Below are 16,618 nucleotides of genomic sequence, written 5' to 3' on the forward strand. Positions count from 1 at the left end.
CCATTCATCGTTTGATTTTAGATCCAATGTTTTAAAGTTTTTTATGTTTATTTTTTTTATACAAATTGTATGAATATGGAATTTGATATGTGCCATCTTCTCATTAGGGCGTGCACCTATAAAAAATATTAAAAATAATTTTTTGATAAAATATAATAACCAAAATGCCCCTTAAAACTTTCTTGGGTATTTTGGTTATTTTATTTTATTGACAATATTTTTTTATATTTTTTGCTAGTGCGAGTTTAATAGAGGAATGAACGTCCAAAATTTGGTGTCAAAACTGTTTATAGAAAAGAAAAAATAGTGTAGAGACGTGACATTGTGATTGGGGCAATCTTAGCCCTCCATTCATTGGATAAAGGGGATGATAGAACTTATATTTTGTAGGGGAAGTATAAAAAGCTTGCCCTAAAATAAATTACTTCCATAATATGATTTTGGGCAAGCTTTCTATGTTTTCCCTACATCATAGAAGTTTTATCCTCCCCCTTATCCAACCGTCCATTCTGAATGGAGGGCTAAGATTTCCCCAATCACAATGTTACATCTCTATACTATTTGTTTTTTATTTTTTTTTCTATAAACTATTTTGATACCAAATTTTGGACGTCCATTCCTTTATTAAACTTGCACTAGTGAAAAATATATAAAAAAAAATTTGCAACAAAATAAAATGACCAAAATACCTTTGAAAATTTTAAGGGGTATTTTGGTCATTATATTTTATCAAAAAATTATTTTTAATATTTTTTATAGGTGCGTCCAAATGAGAAGATGACACATACGAAATTTCATATTCATATAATTTATATAAAAAAACTAAAAATAAAATACTTTGAGACGTCGGATCTAAGATCAAACAGTGAGTGTCTCTCTTGATATAAAATACACTGAGAAATATATATAATATAGATTTATTTTTGGATAGCTCAACAGTACAAATTGTTGCAAAGACTAGTCTTGTATTTCTTTAAGGAAAAAGTCTACATAGAGCCGAGGCTCTAAACAATCAAATTAGAGCCCACTTCAAAATTTTACCAGAAGAGGTTTTTTTTATACTCTTAAGATACATAGACATGAAAAAAAAATAGATTTCAAGTTTTAGAAATAGTACATCTTGTATCGCATTTTTGGACTGTCAATTTTCAAGATTTTTAAGTTTTTATAGATATGCTCGATCTATACTATTTTTGAAATTTTAAATTTTATAATTATAGATAAAAATATATTTTAAGGTTATCACAACGATTTCGAGTACTAAAACTACATTTTTTGATACTATTTTAAGATGCGCTCTACTTTGATTGTTTAGAGCCTCGGCTCCATACAAACCGTATCCTATCTTTTATAGAAGCAAAATAAATTTAATTGGACTTGCCTTTGAAAGAGAGAAAGAGAGAGATAGAGGATAACAAAATTTAGGAGAACTGAGCCAGCCAAAGCAATAGGAGGCTTTCCAAGTGGGAGAAAGAGATAAGAGTATTTTATTTTTAGTTTTTTTTATACAAATTGTATGAATATGAAATTTGGTATGTGATATCTTCTCATTGGAGCACACTTATAAAAAATATTAAAAATAATTTTTTGATAAAATATAATGACCAAAATATCCCTTGAAGCTTTCAAGGGTATTTTGGTTATTTTATTTCATTGAACATATTTTTTTTAATATTTTTCGCTAGTGCGAGTTTAATAGAGGAATTGACGTCCAAAATTTAGTGTCAAAATGGTTTACAGAAAAAAAATTAAAAATAAAATAGTGTAGAGATGTGACATTTTGATTGGGGAAATCTTAGCCCTCAATTCATAATGGACTGTTGGATAAAGGGGAGGATAGAACTTCTATGCTGTAGGGGAAGCATAGAAAGCTTGTCCTACTTTGGGTGCCTCACCATTCCAACAAAATTTTTAAGTAATCAGAACCAATACATCATTATGCCGATAAATTGTCATTAATCATGTCCGAGGGGCATATATCAAAATGGCATTAAATGATGGGTGTGGTTTCTATAAGGTTGCAACATTGAACAATCCAATTAAGGTGCACTTTCAAATTTTATCATAGTATATAATTTTGGTGTATAGATTCTTTAGGATTATCTTAAAATCTATTTCATCTTTAATCATAAAATTTTAGACTCCAAAAATGGTTAAAATCAAGTAGATCTATAAACATATGAAAATCTAAAAAATGAACGGTCTAGGTAATGTGTTGCAAGATCCACTATTTTTTATACTTAAAATCTTTTTTTTTTTCATATTCATACATCTCGATGTCGAGAAATCAATTAGAGGGGTTTTCAACATTAAAACAACCTTTTTTGATGGAGTTTTTAAGTGCATTTGCAATTCTACATTTAAAGTAGCAACCTTATATAAACTTTTTCCTCAAATGATGTGTTGGGTACCGAAAAAAGTAGATAAAACTAAAAGAAGACAAGGGCAAATTAGAAAAGATATAAATTACGATTTATATAAGGTGACAAGCTTAATTGTAGAAGTAAAGTTGCAATATTTCACACCATTCATTTTGACAAGACGATGTAGATAATCTTTTAAGACATTATAAAAAAGGGTAAGGTTTGTATAAAGACTAAGTTCTAAACAATCGAGCCTACCTTCAAATAATGTCGAGAAATGTGATTTCAATATTAGAAATCTTTGTGATAGTGTTAAAATATATTTTTATGTTTATTTATAAAATTTAAAGCTTCAAAAATAGTGTAGATCGACAGATTTATGAAAACTTGAAAATTGACGGTCAAAAAATGCGTTACAAAATACACTATTTCCAAAACTTGAAATCCATTTTTTTTCTCATGGCCATGCTTCTTGATGTCGAGATGATTAATTTGAAGATATTTGGGCATAAAACAAACTTCTTCTAATGAAATTTTTGTGATAAGCTCAAATTTGATTGTTTAGAGCCTCGGCTCTATATAAATTTTTCCCTATAAAAAAAGCACGTCGCCATCGTACAAATAAAATAAACAATATAAATGCCTCGAACCTTATTTCTACAAGGAAGATTGACGCCTTCTATGAACTTTTTCTTACCATAAAGCTCTAGCGTGCACTAAGTTTTCTTTGCATATAAGGATATCTAACCTAAAAATTTGACCTTTTTTTTTCAAAAGCAATAATTTCAAGATGTTCGTAATTTCACCAGTTATTTTTCTTTTATCATTCCCCCCCCCCCCCCAAATGCACCTAGTCGAGCACTTGAAATGTCAAACAACATAGTCTTTGTCTTTTTTGTTTTTTTGAACATAAAGGGATAAGCTTGAAGACAACATAGTCTTTGTCAAAGAGGAATTTATTTATTTATTTGTTTATTATTATTATAAAGATGTTGATCTCGTGCATCAAGCGTCAACTAACTTCTAAAAGAAAAAAAAAAAAATCAGATGTGGTCGGACTCTTAAATTACCGAACTGAAACTATTTTTTGAAAAAACTAAAAAATAAAAATAAAGGCCCCGATATCAAAATATAAAAATATTGAGATTAGTTTTTATTTCAAAAAATAAAATTTTGTTTTGTTAATATCCTAAATGTAATTTATAAAAATATATATATATATATATATATATATTTATGTTGAATTATATAAAAGTGACAATAAAAGGTTGAGGAAGAAAAAAAAAGAAGTAAAATTTACCAAAATACCTTTTAGAGATGGAGTATTTTGCATTTAGCTCATTCGCGACTATTCTAAATCAAGATCATTTATTGTTTTATGGTTATTTTAAAATTAAATCAAAAGATATAGGTAAAGCAGTGTTTTAAAATACTTAGATCCGTCTGGTAAACCGGCCATCCATGCAACCAGTTCAAATCGACGATTTGGCCAATAAAAAAAATATAACTATTTCTTTAAAATAATAAAAATAAAAGATATCGGAACCAGGCGATTTTGCTAGGCCGAAGCGATTCCCACATTACCGCCAATTTCCAATCCAAATCAACATTTTTCAAACACCGACTATTAAATTATTCATCTCTTATCAATAATTTGATAAATTCGCAAATTTAAAAAAAAAAAAAAAAAAAAAAAAAAACTGCACATGTGTGGACCCCGCATTATGCTCCACGACCCCAACGAAAATGGGTTGAAGTTGAATCTTCACCAGTCGGCATCGGTGTACCATACAAGTCCACCGGCTCCAGGCGGTAATCGGCAGTTAATTGAGTGACCAATCAGTTGTACGCGTGGATATCAGGTGACCGCTTGTGTCGCACATCCTCCATCGTTGATCTCGCTCTACTAATAAAACTACAATAATAAATGAAGTACGCACCGCTCCAGTTCCTTCATCTACCCGCTCCCTTTCCTTTTCAAAATAAAACAATAAAAATATTGCTAAAAATACTGAACAAAAAAATTTAGAGTTTGGGCCGATCAACTTGATCATTATGCAGTAAAAATAATAATTTTATTATAAGCGGTAAAAATAATAATTTTATTATAACACATTATTTAGCCCGTTTATTTTTGAGTATTTATAGATGGATGGGTTTGTATGAGCAAATGCGGTCATCCACTAAAATTCATCTTAAATAAATTTTTTAAAAAGTTTTTTTTATAGATTCATTATCTAGGCCAAAATGATCATAAATGTGAAAAGATAAATGAATTTTTAATATTAAAAATATGATTTTTTTGTATTTTTTAATGTACCATCCATATCTTATTTATGGACAATACACTTTAGATAACGTCAAGTACTGTACCATATTTTGAGTTATAAATTCATAAATTGAAATAGATTTTAGAGATGTTTCATGCCTCTAATGTTTCCAGAATCTAGAAATAAATTTTGAAACGAGGCTTTACCATTTTATCATAAGGCCTGGGCCTCATAAAAACTGTCTGAAAAATATTCGGAAAATGGATGGTTGGGCCATAAAAGCTACTAAAATAAAGTACAACGAACAAAGGTCGAAATTCCAGCGAATATTATCGCATTTGAATATGAAAAGATGAGAGAGAGGAGAACAGACGAGAACCCTGCCCTTTACCCTTTCGATTTCCACGTATAAACTCCTAAAAGCGTTTTACAGAGAGAGAGAGAAGCCTTTTAGAGAGAGAGAAGGGTTGGTAATGTTTGTAGTGGCGGTGGCTGGCTACTATAGTATTACCTGTCACAGATGCTTCTTCACATTATCTTCAGTAGTGTTTGGATGAAGAAGTTGCAGAGAGATCCTTGAGAGAGAAAGTTAGAGAGGGAGAGAAATGGCGGGATCGAACAGGTCATGGAGAGAGGAGCTCGCTAGTCTCGTTGAAGACACAGGAATCAGGTTAACAACGGGAGATAGAGCAGAGGCTTTTGGTGGAGGGTTTGAGGGGGATTCGACGGTGGAGAGAGCGGGGGAGGAAGAGAGCCTTTGGGAGCAGGCAAAAGGGTTTTTGAATGCATCAATGGAGATGATGCAGGAATTGGGGAGTGGTTGTGTTGATATAATGAAGCAGAATGTAGTGAAGGAGGACTCTTTCATTGTGCAGAAGCTTGGGGAACCATGGGCCAAGGCTACCAGGAAGCTCGGTTTCCTCAATGAATTCTTGCCTGAGGATCGGGACCCTGCTCATGCTTGGCCGATTGTTCTCTTTGTCTTCTTCATTGCCCTTGCAGGTACTTCTCTCTCTCTCTCTCTCTCTCTCTCTCTCTCTCTTTCTCTCTCTCTCTCTTTCTCTCTCTCTCTCTTTCTCTCTCTATATTTCTCTCTCTTTATCTCTCTCTCTCTCTCTCTCTCTCTCTCTCTTAAACACACACTCTAGGGCGTCTGGTAAGGTTGATTGTGCAATGGAACTGGTTCTAAGCAAATTCTAGATTGTATGGTTTAATAACGGTTCTCTTAATGATCATTTTGGAATAATGCTAGTTCTAGTCATCATGTCGGTGTCTTCTATGAATTTTAATTGAAATCTTATACTGAAATGTTGGGAAAAGAAAATGAAACCGTGGATTGCTTTGACAGGGAGGTTTTGTGTTGTGAGACCTGTGCATTGGAACTCTTTTTCTTTTTCATGTAATTGGAGTTTTCAATTCTTTTCTCATGGGATTGATTTAGGACATCATCAGCAACACTCTAAGAAGGCGGATGCTTGGCTCTCAGCTTCTAAGGAACCTGCATTCATGGAGTCATAAGAAACTATTTTCTTATCATCTGCCCAGAAAACCTTTTGGCAAGCCGTACATTTAGTTCTATGGGGATTTTGTATAATATTTTTAATCCTTTATAATTATCATTAGCTGCAAATTTTAATGTAGTTTTGCTTGTTTATGTGGTCCATCCGTTTCATGAAGCATCATAAAGGGAGTGGATTCACTTTCCTGTTATAAATGAGATCCATGAATGATTTCTGATGGAAAATGGTCTCTTACCTACCCTTGTCACCACTATCATTTGTTTAGACGTTTTTGTCTTGTTTGGATTTACTCTTTGTCACTGGTAATTCACTGTTTCAATAAAATTAATCCCGATAACGGTAATCTGTTATTTGGCAGTGTCCCTTACAAAATTATTGGAGAAACTTGATGGACAATTTTACAGAATTTTATATTTTTGAAAAGCTAATTTTACTTTCTACTTTATCCAAAGTGATTAGCTGAAAATCACATGTTTTTTAGTCAAAATAGTTAATATATAATGCCTTTGCAATGAAGTATCTCTACTTATGGGTTTGGGATAAGTTGTAAAATATCAGTGATGTTTAGCATTGGAGGGCTAGCCGCTACCCACGTTATAGTAGAAATTATGTGCCACATGTGCGTATTCTGCCACTATTTGTCCCAAATATAGTAGTTTGGTACTGTGATCCCCTTTCCTTTTATCAATTGGTTTCCCTCCTGATAATCGATTAAATAATTTAGTTGTTTTCTTTTTCCATTGGGGAGATAAAGAGTTTATTTATTATGTTCAAATTTGTTAAGAAAAATTTCAAAATCGGTTCAAAACCTACATGTGTGTGTTTACACACATGTACATGCACATTTTTTAGTTTTACTAATTTCTCTTGCTCTTTCGTTTATTTGATGATCATGGCTGAGTGGGCTCAATTTATCCCTACCCTTTTTCATAGAAATACCCATAATATTAGTTCATTTGGTATGCAAAAGCATTGAATTGGTAGAGATGTGTTATGGTACTATTCTGGAGTGGAGCCAATTCTCTCATATCGAGATTTCTAAAATAAGCATCATTAATAGTTTAGAAACAATAGATGGAATGTCAGTGAAGTATGGTGGCTTGCATTCCGAGACAGGGGCCTTAAGGCTTAAGCCTACAAAATAATATTTGCCTAATTGCAATAAGCTGCAGGAGAAGTTGCTATAAATTGAAGCATAACATTTTCGTGGGTGAGAAGCAAGATTCCATCCCAAGGTTCGAAATTTTTTAAGAAAGTATCCCTTGGGACCGCTATGTTGTATATTTTAAAATATTCTTATCTTATTAGCAATACCCTTGTCTTGTTTAGAACTTTATTAGTACAAGTTTATGAAGCTCCAACTCAATAAATGTCTTATTACTTTGTATTGTTATCTATATATAATCATATAACATTGCAAATTTCCCACAGGACATAGCTGTTTTTTTTTTTTTTTTCAAAAGTTACAGACTGAACATGATTAGTTGGATTGTGATCTAGTACCTACTTATGACACCTAAGATCTGATTATGATCCTACAATTAACAATTGTGGTAAACTATAAGTGGTGTCACAAACAAACTTAGGTGAGCTGTTGTATGCTTGATTTATTACTTGCACATACGTTTGGTATTGCATGGATGCATGCTTACGCATATTGTTATCTATCTTTTATGGTTTAGTTAAACTAATTATTGATGACTCCAGGGTACTGAAACTGTCCGGTGCGAATACTTGGATGGAGCTATTAAATCTTATAGGAAAATAATGAAGCATTTTTTTTCATTTGAAGAAATTAATTAATTTAGTTATTCCTCATAGTTCCACCAAGGAGCTACTTAGATGAGGTACATGTTATGTTTCATTGATTAGAAACAACGGGAAAAGCCAAAGGATAAATCTCATCGAACTGTGGAGATAAGTAACAAGCATGCCTACTATGTGATTTGTGGACATATGTGATTTGTGGACATAGGATTTTTTTCTCAAAGTTATGTTAGTCTCTTAAATACCTTACTCATGATGCCTTTCATTTGTTATGTTAATTGAAAAGGGGAACATGTCATTGCAGTCTTTCTATATTCATTTGCTACATGGCTAACTAAGGTAATTGCAGTGTTGACCAACAGTTCTCAACAGAATGTTTCACTTCCACCCCCACCCATTAAAGTTCACATTCAGGTATGCCATATACGTACTGCTAACCGGTTTCAACTTCCGGATGGAAGACATATAGCATATCAGGAGCACGGCATTCCAGCTGACAAGGCTCGTTACTCCCTCGTTGCTGCACATTCATTTCTTTCCTCTCGTTTAGCAGGTAAAATAGCTTTGTTTCTTGGGCATTAACTCAATGAGGAGTGACTTCAATATTGACCTGAAAATTACAGATTTCTGTCCTTTCAATTGGATTTTTAATGTGAGATGCGTAGTAGACCATTATGTGATGGAGGCATTCCCTTCGGTACCTTGCAAAAAAAAAAAAAAAAAAAATTGCAAAAAGAAAAAAAAAGAAAAAAAAGAAAAGAAAGAAAATGTGAGGAAGATGTTTTGTTTTTGTGGAGTCCATTCATTGATATGTTAAGATGTTTCCTTGTTCTTTTATGCTCAAGCACATGCCTACCGTTGTGTTTTTCTTTCAGGAGGACTTCCAGGCATTCAAACATCACTACTAGAGGAATTTGGTGTGCGTCTTGTAACATATGATCTCCCTGGTTTTGGTGAGAGTGACCCTCATCCTGACAGGAACCTAAATTCCTCTGCACTTGACATGTTGTACATAGCTGATGCTTTGGGCTTCAGTGACAAATTTTGGGTTATGGGTTATTCGGGAGGTGGTATACATGCGTGGGCTGCACTCCGCTACATTCCTGAAAGACTTGCAGGTGTGCCTGTTCTGCTATGCCTAACCAGCTCTCACATCTTCCTTATCTGACTATATATATATATATATATATATATGTATATGTATATGTATATGTATATTTCTCAGCTGGAGCATGATACAATGCAGGTGCCATTAACTAGCTATTTAATAGATGGGAATTATCATACCTGATTTGCTTATTCCCTCTAACTATTAAGTGTTGAATACTTTAAAAGGGTTCCATATTGTTGTTCTTAGCAATGGAATGCATCTATTGAGGTCTTCCATGGTGATGGCTGAGTTGTGTTAAGTGCTTTGCACATTTAAGGCCCACCTATAAGATCAAGTATATTATTAATCAACTATCTTGTCCCTAAGAAAAGATGGAGAAACTGCGTATGAACATCCTCATACTCTGAAAACATCTGTGGCCCTGATGTTTGTGGTCGATCTATATTATTATCATGGTTGCATCTCACTATCCATGGGATACATTAATGTCATAAATCAGACTAGCTGGCTTTCTGATTATTCTGTTTTGTTGTAACTGCTTGTTCATATTGATTCCCTTCACAAAGTTAGCCCTTGATTGTCATCCAACACATTTTCTCAGGCTGTAGTAATGTTAGTTGATATTTTCATAGGTCATAACATTTATCAGCATGTGGAGTACTTGTCTATTTGTTATTTTTTATTTGGTAAATACTTATCTCTAGTCAGTTGTTCAATGAATCCAATTTCCTTTATGGTCTTGTAGTATCTATGGTTAGCTGTGATCTACCCTCTATTGTAGCTTTGACTCTGTATGCTGCGCAACCTGATTTAGATGTATTGCTTTGATCAATGATACATTATCTATAAAGAACATCTATCGTTACTCCTTACGCTAACTGGACCTCCCTGACATCCATCTCCTCCATGTCTGCTCTAGCATTGGTTTACTTGCACAACCGTAGGCACTTAGGATGATTATCTGAAGGGATGACTCCTTCATACTTCTTTTGTTTTAAGATTGGTGTGTCTTGGTTTTGTCGAATCTTCCAACCAATATATCTTCTTCTGATGCTGTTTGCGCCCATCAACTTGGATCAATATTTTATCAATCTACTTGTTTTTTGTAGGAGTTTTTGAATGGAGCACCATGTCTTCTTATACCCACCCAACCAGGCTCAGGATCATCAATCTTATGGGGAAATGTGTCAACATTCTCTGACAAACTGCTAGGCAAGATAGGATATGCTTTATGAAGTCATTTATGGACTCTTGTTCGTTATAATACTGTGTGCTATTACTCGGTCTCCAAGAAAAATAAGCCTGATGGAAATGTAGATTGCCACGAAGCTCCCCTTTTTGTCGAAGTCTATAATCAGGCTTATGAATTTGATTGTCATAGGACATTTTTGAGAACTGGTTGCTATTTCTTGTCTACAATGGTGGCTTCCTAATCCACCTGGATATTAATGTCTTTCTACTTGGTTCTTCCAAAGAGAAGTGTACATGACTAAGGCCAATGGTTTTCAGGATTGTGGTTATCCTAAGGAGAGAAACATGCATGAATTGCTGTAAATGTAGGACATGGTTATTCGGGTTTCAATCTTTGCATTTACATAATAGGCTCGTATAGCAGCAGCTAGACATATTCTTTGCTCTCCCATAGGCATTGATGACCACCCTCTTGTCTATAGTAGACTTACCACTTCCTTAAATGCTGATTTAGTTGCTTCATCTGATCGTAGGTGGTCTGGCGGGCTGATATGTTTATGGTGGGGCTAATCTTTATTTCTGTTGCAAGGAAAGGTAGAAAAAAGAAATAGATAGCCATCATTGGGCTGGTAATGGACCGAATAAAGAGCCATGGCCAGTGATATCATCACTCGTGTTTACCGTATCTTCTTTGAATTGAGCTCTTCATTTTCCAGCCCTAGGACCATATATTTCATCTTGTGATCGTATAAATGCTGTGTCTATGGCAGTTAATTTGGTTTGTCACCCAAAGCCTTTTGTTCTAACTGCATATATGAAGACTTGTTGTACTAAGAAATACTGCCTCACTATGTGTTCACATCTTCGCTGTGTTCAATGCTCTTTTCATTCCAGTTCACTATCCGTCAGCATGTGCTCCAACTTGACGGTCTATGTTATATGCAAGTGTTGTATGTTTGTGTGCATGTTTATTGTAGTAACTGCGCTACATAGGAAAGGAGCCCCGGCTTAATTGGTTAGCACTTGATGATTTGCAACGCTACGTCCTAGGCTCAATTCCTACCAAGGGTTGGGGCCTTTTTCGCACTGACTCACCCAAAAAAAAACTGTGCTCCATGTATGCGTGTTTCTTTCATTATTACAAGAAATTTCCGTAATTGCTCATCTATCCTGTAACTTAATAGGTTAGTCTCAAGTCGACAGAATAATTCTTTTCTCCCAACTTTTGAAAATGCCAACTTATTTTGTGCATATCATTGCCCACTGCACTCGATTTGGAAGTTTGGTGCATTCATCATCAAGAGGTGTCTGTTGTGTTGTTTGTTGTTTGCTCTGTATTGCATGAACTTAATATGTTTTTCTTCTTTTTCCACTCTTAATTTGATGGAATATGTGTACTGAAGAATACTGTAAAAGCATTGACACAAGCTCTCAAGTTGAGGGTCAGTTTTGCTCCTAACTGCTCAAGATTTCGATTTTCTTTTTCTTCTTCCACTGTTTTGGGGATTCATTCCGAGTCTCATAGTTAGGTCAATAGGGTGTATTGTGCTATGCCTTTATATTTTTTGCATTATTCATTTTGCTCTTTGAAACATTTTTTTGGACTCATCTGCAGGTGCTGCTCTGTTTGCTCCATTTGTTAACCCATACGATTCAAACTTGAGCAAGGAGGAGGCTAACAAAATTTGGGAGAAGTGGACATTTGGAAGGAAATTTCGTTTGTTTCTTGCTCGGAGGTTTCCTTCGCTGCTGCCGTACTTTTATCACCGAAGCTTCCTTTCAGGCAAACCTGGTCAAGTCGATAAGTGGTTATCTTTGTCACTGGGAGAAAAGGTTGGCCACATTCTTTTTGTGGACCTTTCGTTACTGGAATATGGGAAGTGATCTGTAGGACCAGTTCCTGCAGGATTTATATAGGGCTCCGATATCTGTTGTCAACTCCACGACGTAGAGTTGATCTGTAGCTCCTTGTAAAGTCCGCCATTGTTCATCACAGAATTATGACTCATCCTCTTGCAAAACTCAGCTCTGTCTGATCCCTGACCTAATTCTTTAAGAGAGGGGATTGTATGGTGATGGGAGCCATTTCAGAAAGATTTGAATTCCCTACAAAATTTTGGCGGTTAATTTTTCCCCAAAACACCCCTATTCTTCTTTTTCAGAAAGTATGCTATCTCTCATATTCTTTTGGTAAGGTATAGTTAACATGCCATGTTGCTTCCAGTCTTTGTATCTTGGGGGCATGAGGGCATTTATGGAAATTGATACTTCATGCTAACAAGAATTGCCACTATGCCAATTTTTTTTATACCAGTCAATTTCTGATTTATTAATTCTTGTAGAAAGTACCCATGCTTGCCGAGACATAATTTTTATTAACACTAATGCATTATGGATTGTCTTTTGCACACCTAATAAATCCTTTGACTTTTGCTTTAGAGTTTATTCTTATTATTTTTTTTCAGGATAGGGCTTTGCTCGAGGAGCCAATGTTTATTGATTTCTTGAGGGGAGACATGGAAGAGTCTACACGATTGGGGAACCCCTCACCATTTGTCGAAGAAGCTGTGCTGCAGGTCTCAAGCTGGGGATTCAGCCTTACAGACCTGCAAGTACAGAAGAAACAAATGGCAAAGGGCTTCTTTGCCTGGTTGAAGTCCATATATAGTCAAGCTGACTGGGAGTGGGTGGGCTTCCTCGGCCCGATACATATTTGGCAGGTAAGAATCTCTCTTATTGAATTACAAATAAGTACTGGTTTCTGCTGAAATAATTGCCATATCTTTTTGACTTTGAGAAAAATATTTGTCTATTATTCGTTTCTTGATCATGGTGTTCGAAGATATAAGATCTGGAAAAACTTGATGCTTTTCTTCTTCCCATATAAATTAAAATGGACAGCCATTTGATTTTTTACGAGGAGCAAAATAATTTTAGCATAAAAATGGACAGTCATTTGACTTGTTATGATCAGGAATATAATTTTGGCATAAAATATCTAAGCTTCTTTGTGATTGTGTGAGAAAAAAAGGAATTGTCATGAGGGGATACTGGTTATATGGTTTGGACTGGACACTGAACCAGTTTGGCTTGATTCATGGTTTCAACTGATGGTTCATCGTACAAGAAGTTACATGATAATTGGATGAGGTGATGCCTGGAAAATTGGAATGCATATAAAACGAGTAGCAATGTTGAAGAATATTTTTATCTCCATTGTACAGAATATTTTTAGTTCCATAATAATTAACTTGACATAAACATTTAGTTTCTGTCATTTGAAAATATGAGTCCTTTATGAGTAAATGATTTTTTACTTGAACAAACTTGGAACCTAATAGATACATCATGGTATTCGTTTATAATTGCTGCAACATTTTAAATTGGGAAAATATTTTATATTCGCTACCAATTATAGAGTTGGGTTCTCAGATCCAACATCTACCGCCTCGGAGTAAGTGTGGAGGGCGGATATTGGGTTTGAGACTCAATATCGTACTCATACCAAGTATAGTACTTTGTCCCTTTTAAATTATTGGCTCCCTTTACTTGTGTCCATGACATTGTCCGTATCCCTACAAAACCATTAAAGTTATGCATATCTGATCCTACAATTGGCTGTTGAAGGAAACCAAGGAACACGATGTCAGACTTTAATGATGGCATAAAGTTTAAGAAAGCATCTACCTGTGTTAACATATGGATCTTATTGTCACGTCAATGTTATGTTCCATCTTCATCATTTCATTTAGAATGTTATCAGGCAATGTTTCTAGACCAATTATCCTTGTAGTGATTTATGAAGTTGTCTAGATTATCATCTTTGTCACCATCTTATCCTGCATAATTGATTTCACCATTTCTTGGCCGTGTAGCTACTTGGTATTTAACTATTAAGAGGTATTGGAATGGTCTCTTCAATTTTGAGTTCCTATGTGCTTGTAGTTATGTGCTTCTATTCAGTTTAATATCGATGTTTGTTCTCTCACCGTTGATGGTTCCCAAAGCCAAGGTTTTGCACTTCAGTTCTTGCTGTTGAAATTGCAGTTATGGCATTGTGTATGTTCTTATTATTTGATTCAGTAGGTGTTGCATGGTAATCCAATATATGTGCATTGAAAGCATGCTCCTTCTGTTATTTAGTCTTTAGTGATCACTATTTGCTGTAGGATGCTCTCAAATATATTCTACTCATAAGTTGCATTGCATTTGAGCCTCTTTATTAGAAGGAAGGGGGGCAAATTTGAATCCTGCATAATTTATTTTGTGGTCATTTACTTTTCACTTTATTTTCAACAAATTTATCAAATCACACCGAGCAGTTGAACTATGTAACATCTCACCCATGTCTTGATTGAATTGCAAATAGTCCATGAAATATCACATTATAATTTATCAAATCCTACAATTAAATGTGCAATAGGTCAACTTTTAGATGTGATTTGATAGGTCTCCTTTATTTTAACTGTATCTGACATATGAAATTTATGGGTTAGAAATTTCTGGCTAGGTAGAATTAGAATGAGAAATAATAATAGCTTATGTACGAATGTCATCTTTTCAGCAAATGGTCATTTTGTGGTGCCATTGTTATAAGCATGGTGGATTTGTTCTTAATCCTGCTGTAGTATAAGTGTTAGATAATTCGTTTCTAATCTGTGTAAAAGAATCCAGCTTATTGTTTAAGCAATCCTTTGTAGTTAAATCTCTTCATTGCAGGGTGAACCAAGTACTTAATTCTTATTCAAGGGAAGCCCTTACATGCCCTGCATGTTTCTATCAAAGTGTGCAACTAGGCATAGGCTGTGATAAATGGGACTTACACGTGTTAAGTAGTGGTATCTGATAGTTTGAAACCGCATAACAAATCCTAAAAACATGCAGAATAGCCGCTATGTTCAATTTTACCCTCTTGATTGAGACCATCCACTTTAATATGCTTACAGTGTATTAGAAGGTTTATTATGTGCAGATTTCAGTATGTTGAATGGATTTTTATGTTCTCTTTTGGTATTTAACTGAAACAGGGGATGGATGATCGGGTAGTTCCTCCATTGATGACTGAGTTTGCAAGGAGGGTGCTGCCAGGTGCTACAGTACATAAGCTGCCTGGTGAAGGCCACTTCTCTTATTTCTGTTTCTGCAATGAGTGCCATAGGCACATCTTCTCTACCCTTTTTGGCAATCCACAAGGTCCCCTTGACAGGACTAAAGAGAATGAATCATCATCTCAGGACTTGCTTGAGGATATTACTGGTATTGGAGTGAATGAGGCCACAATTAATTGAGTAGTTTGGGTTACTTTTTCTCTTTCTCTTCTTCAATTAGAAAAATGTAAATATTGAGATCTATGGTTTTGAGTGCTAGCATGCGCATTCACGTGCATATTATGCGTGTGCCTGCTTTTTGCAGAAAAAAAATGCAAAAAGCTCTGAGGTTGCTGTCTTCTTTTATGTTAAGAAGGTGGTCGCTGTCTTCTCGCTGTCTTTGGCTTGAAAATAAGGGGATACGAAGAGAAAAGATATAAAAAAGGAAAAAATATTTGGTGTATTTTGCTAATGAAGCTCTAATTGATTTCCACTCCAATGCATTCACACTTATTTCTGTTGTGGTGGTGATAGATAGTGGGCCACTCAATCACCTTCAGTAGCATCATGGGGCTATCCACCATTCATTCTCGATGATGAACAATGGAGATTTAACTGTTAACCGGTTGTTTTTCTCTAAAAGGTGGGAACTGTAATTAATCTGCATCTGTTGATGTGCTAGGGATGTGTAATTACGCATGTGAGCATCAATGTCCATTCTCAAGGACGGTGGGGATGAGATCTTGAGATGAATGCAAGTGTGGTAGTTTTGCCCTGAAAATATGGAGTACTGTTCATTTAGGTATACCCATGGCCTAAAGGTTGCTGGAATGCATGAATGTTGAGGAGAGCCCAATGTGCTTATGTTTCGTGCCTGTAACAAAATCCATTTTGCCCAATTTCATTTTTTTGGACGTTCAATTGACCATTTTTGTATGCGTCGAATTTAAGAGAACTGTGACAAAAAAAAAGGAAAATAAAAAATTAAGTGTAGTAATACTGCACTTTTTCCTTATGATTATTTTCGACATGATAGTCATGGTAGAAGAAGCTACTCCACATAGTTGGGATAGGACTCAAATAATGATAATGTTCATAAGGCGATCCATTGACGATATTATTTAAGAGTGCACATAGCATGTTCCCATGGGATTATAGTTTATTCTTTTCAAATAAAAGAATTGGATTTTGAGTTTCAAAACATTTGGATTGCAAGTTTTCCTTTGGACGTCCAAAATGAACTAAAAAATAGGACCCTATCCCATTTATGTGTGTAGGATCTTAAATGATCACCATTAAATTCGGTACA

The 16,618-nt window shown here is 34.8% G+C and overlaps 1 protein-coding gene across 2 annotated transcripts; it reads left to right on the forward strand.

Annotated features, from left to right (window-relative positions):
* The first annotated feature begins 4,804 nt into the window (after positions 1 to 4,804).
* Positions 4,805 to 15,802, forward strand: LOC18433104 (uncharacterized). 2 transcript variants are annotated; one of them, XR_016061123.1, is made up of 6 exons: positions 4,805 to 5,635; positions 8,270 to 8,473; positions 8,796 to 9,038; positions 11,838 to 12,417; positions 12,688 to 12,942; positions 15,250 to 15,802. XR_016061123.1 is itself a non-coding variant. In XM_006843200.4 (6 exons), exons 1-6 carry the CDS (start codon positions 5,239 to 5,241, stop codon positions 15,508 to 15,510), a joined length of 1,578 nt encoding a protein of 525 aa, XP_006843263.1. In that variant the 5' UTR covers positions 4,805 to 5,238; the 3' UTR covers positions 15,511 to 15,802. The 2 variants fall into 2 exon arrangements, 1 of the variants encoding a protein (XP_006843263.1); XM_006843200.4 differs by having other exon boundaries at positions 11,838 to 12,055.
* The last annotated feature ends 816 nt before the right edge of the window (positions 15,803 to 16,618 follow it).

The sequence above is a fragment of the Amborella trichopoda genome, chromosome 8 (genome assembly GCF_054954075.1).
Source record: "Amborella trichopoda isolate Santa Cruz 75 chromosome 8, AtrichopodaSantaCruz75HAP2 v2.0, whole genome shotgun sequence".
In the NCBI taxonomy this organism is placed as follows: domain Eukaryota; kingdom Viridiplantae; phylum Streptophyta; class Magnoliopsida; order Amborellales; family Amborellaceae; genus Amborella; species Amborella trichopoda.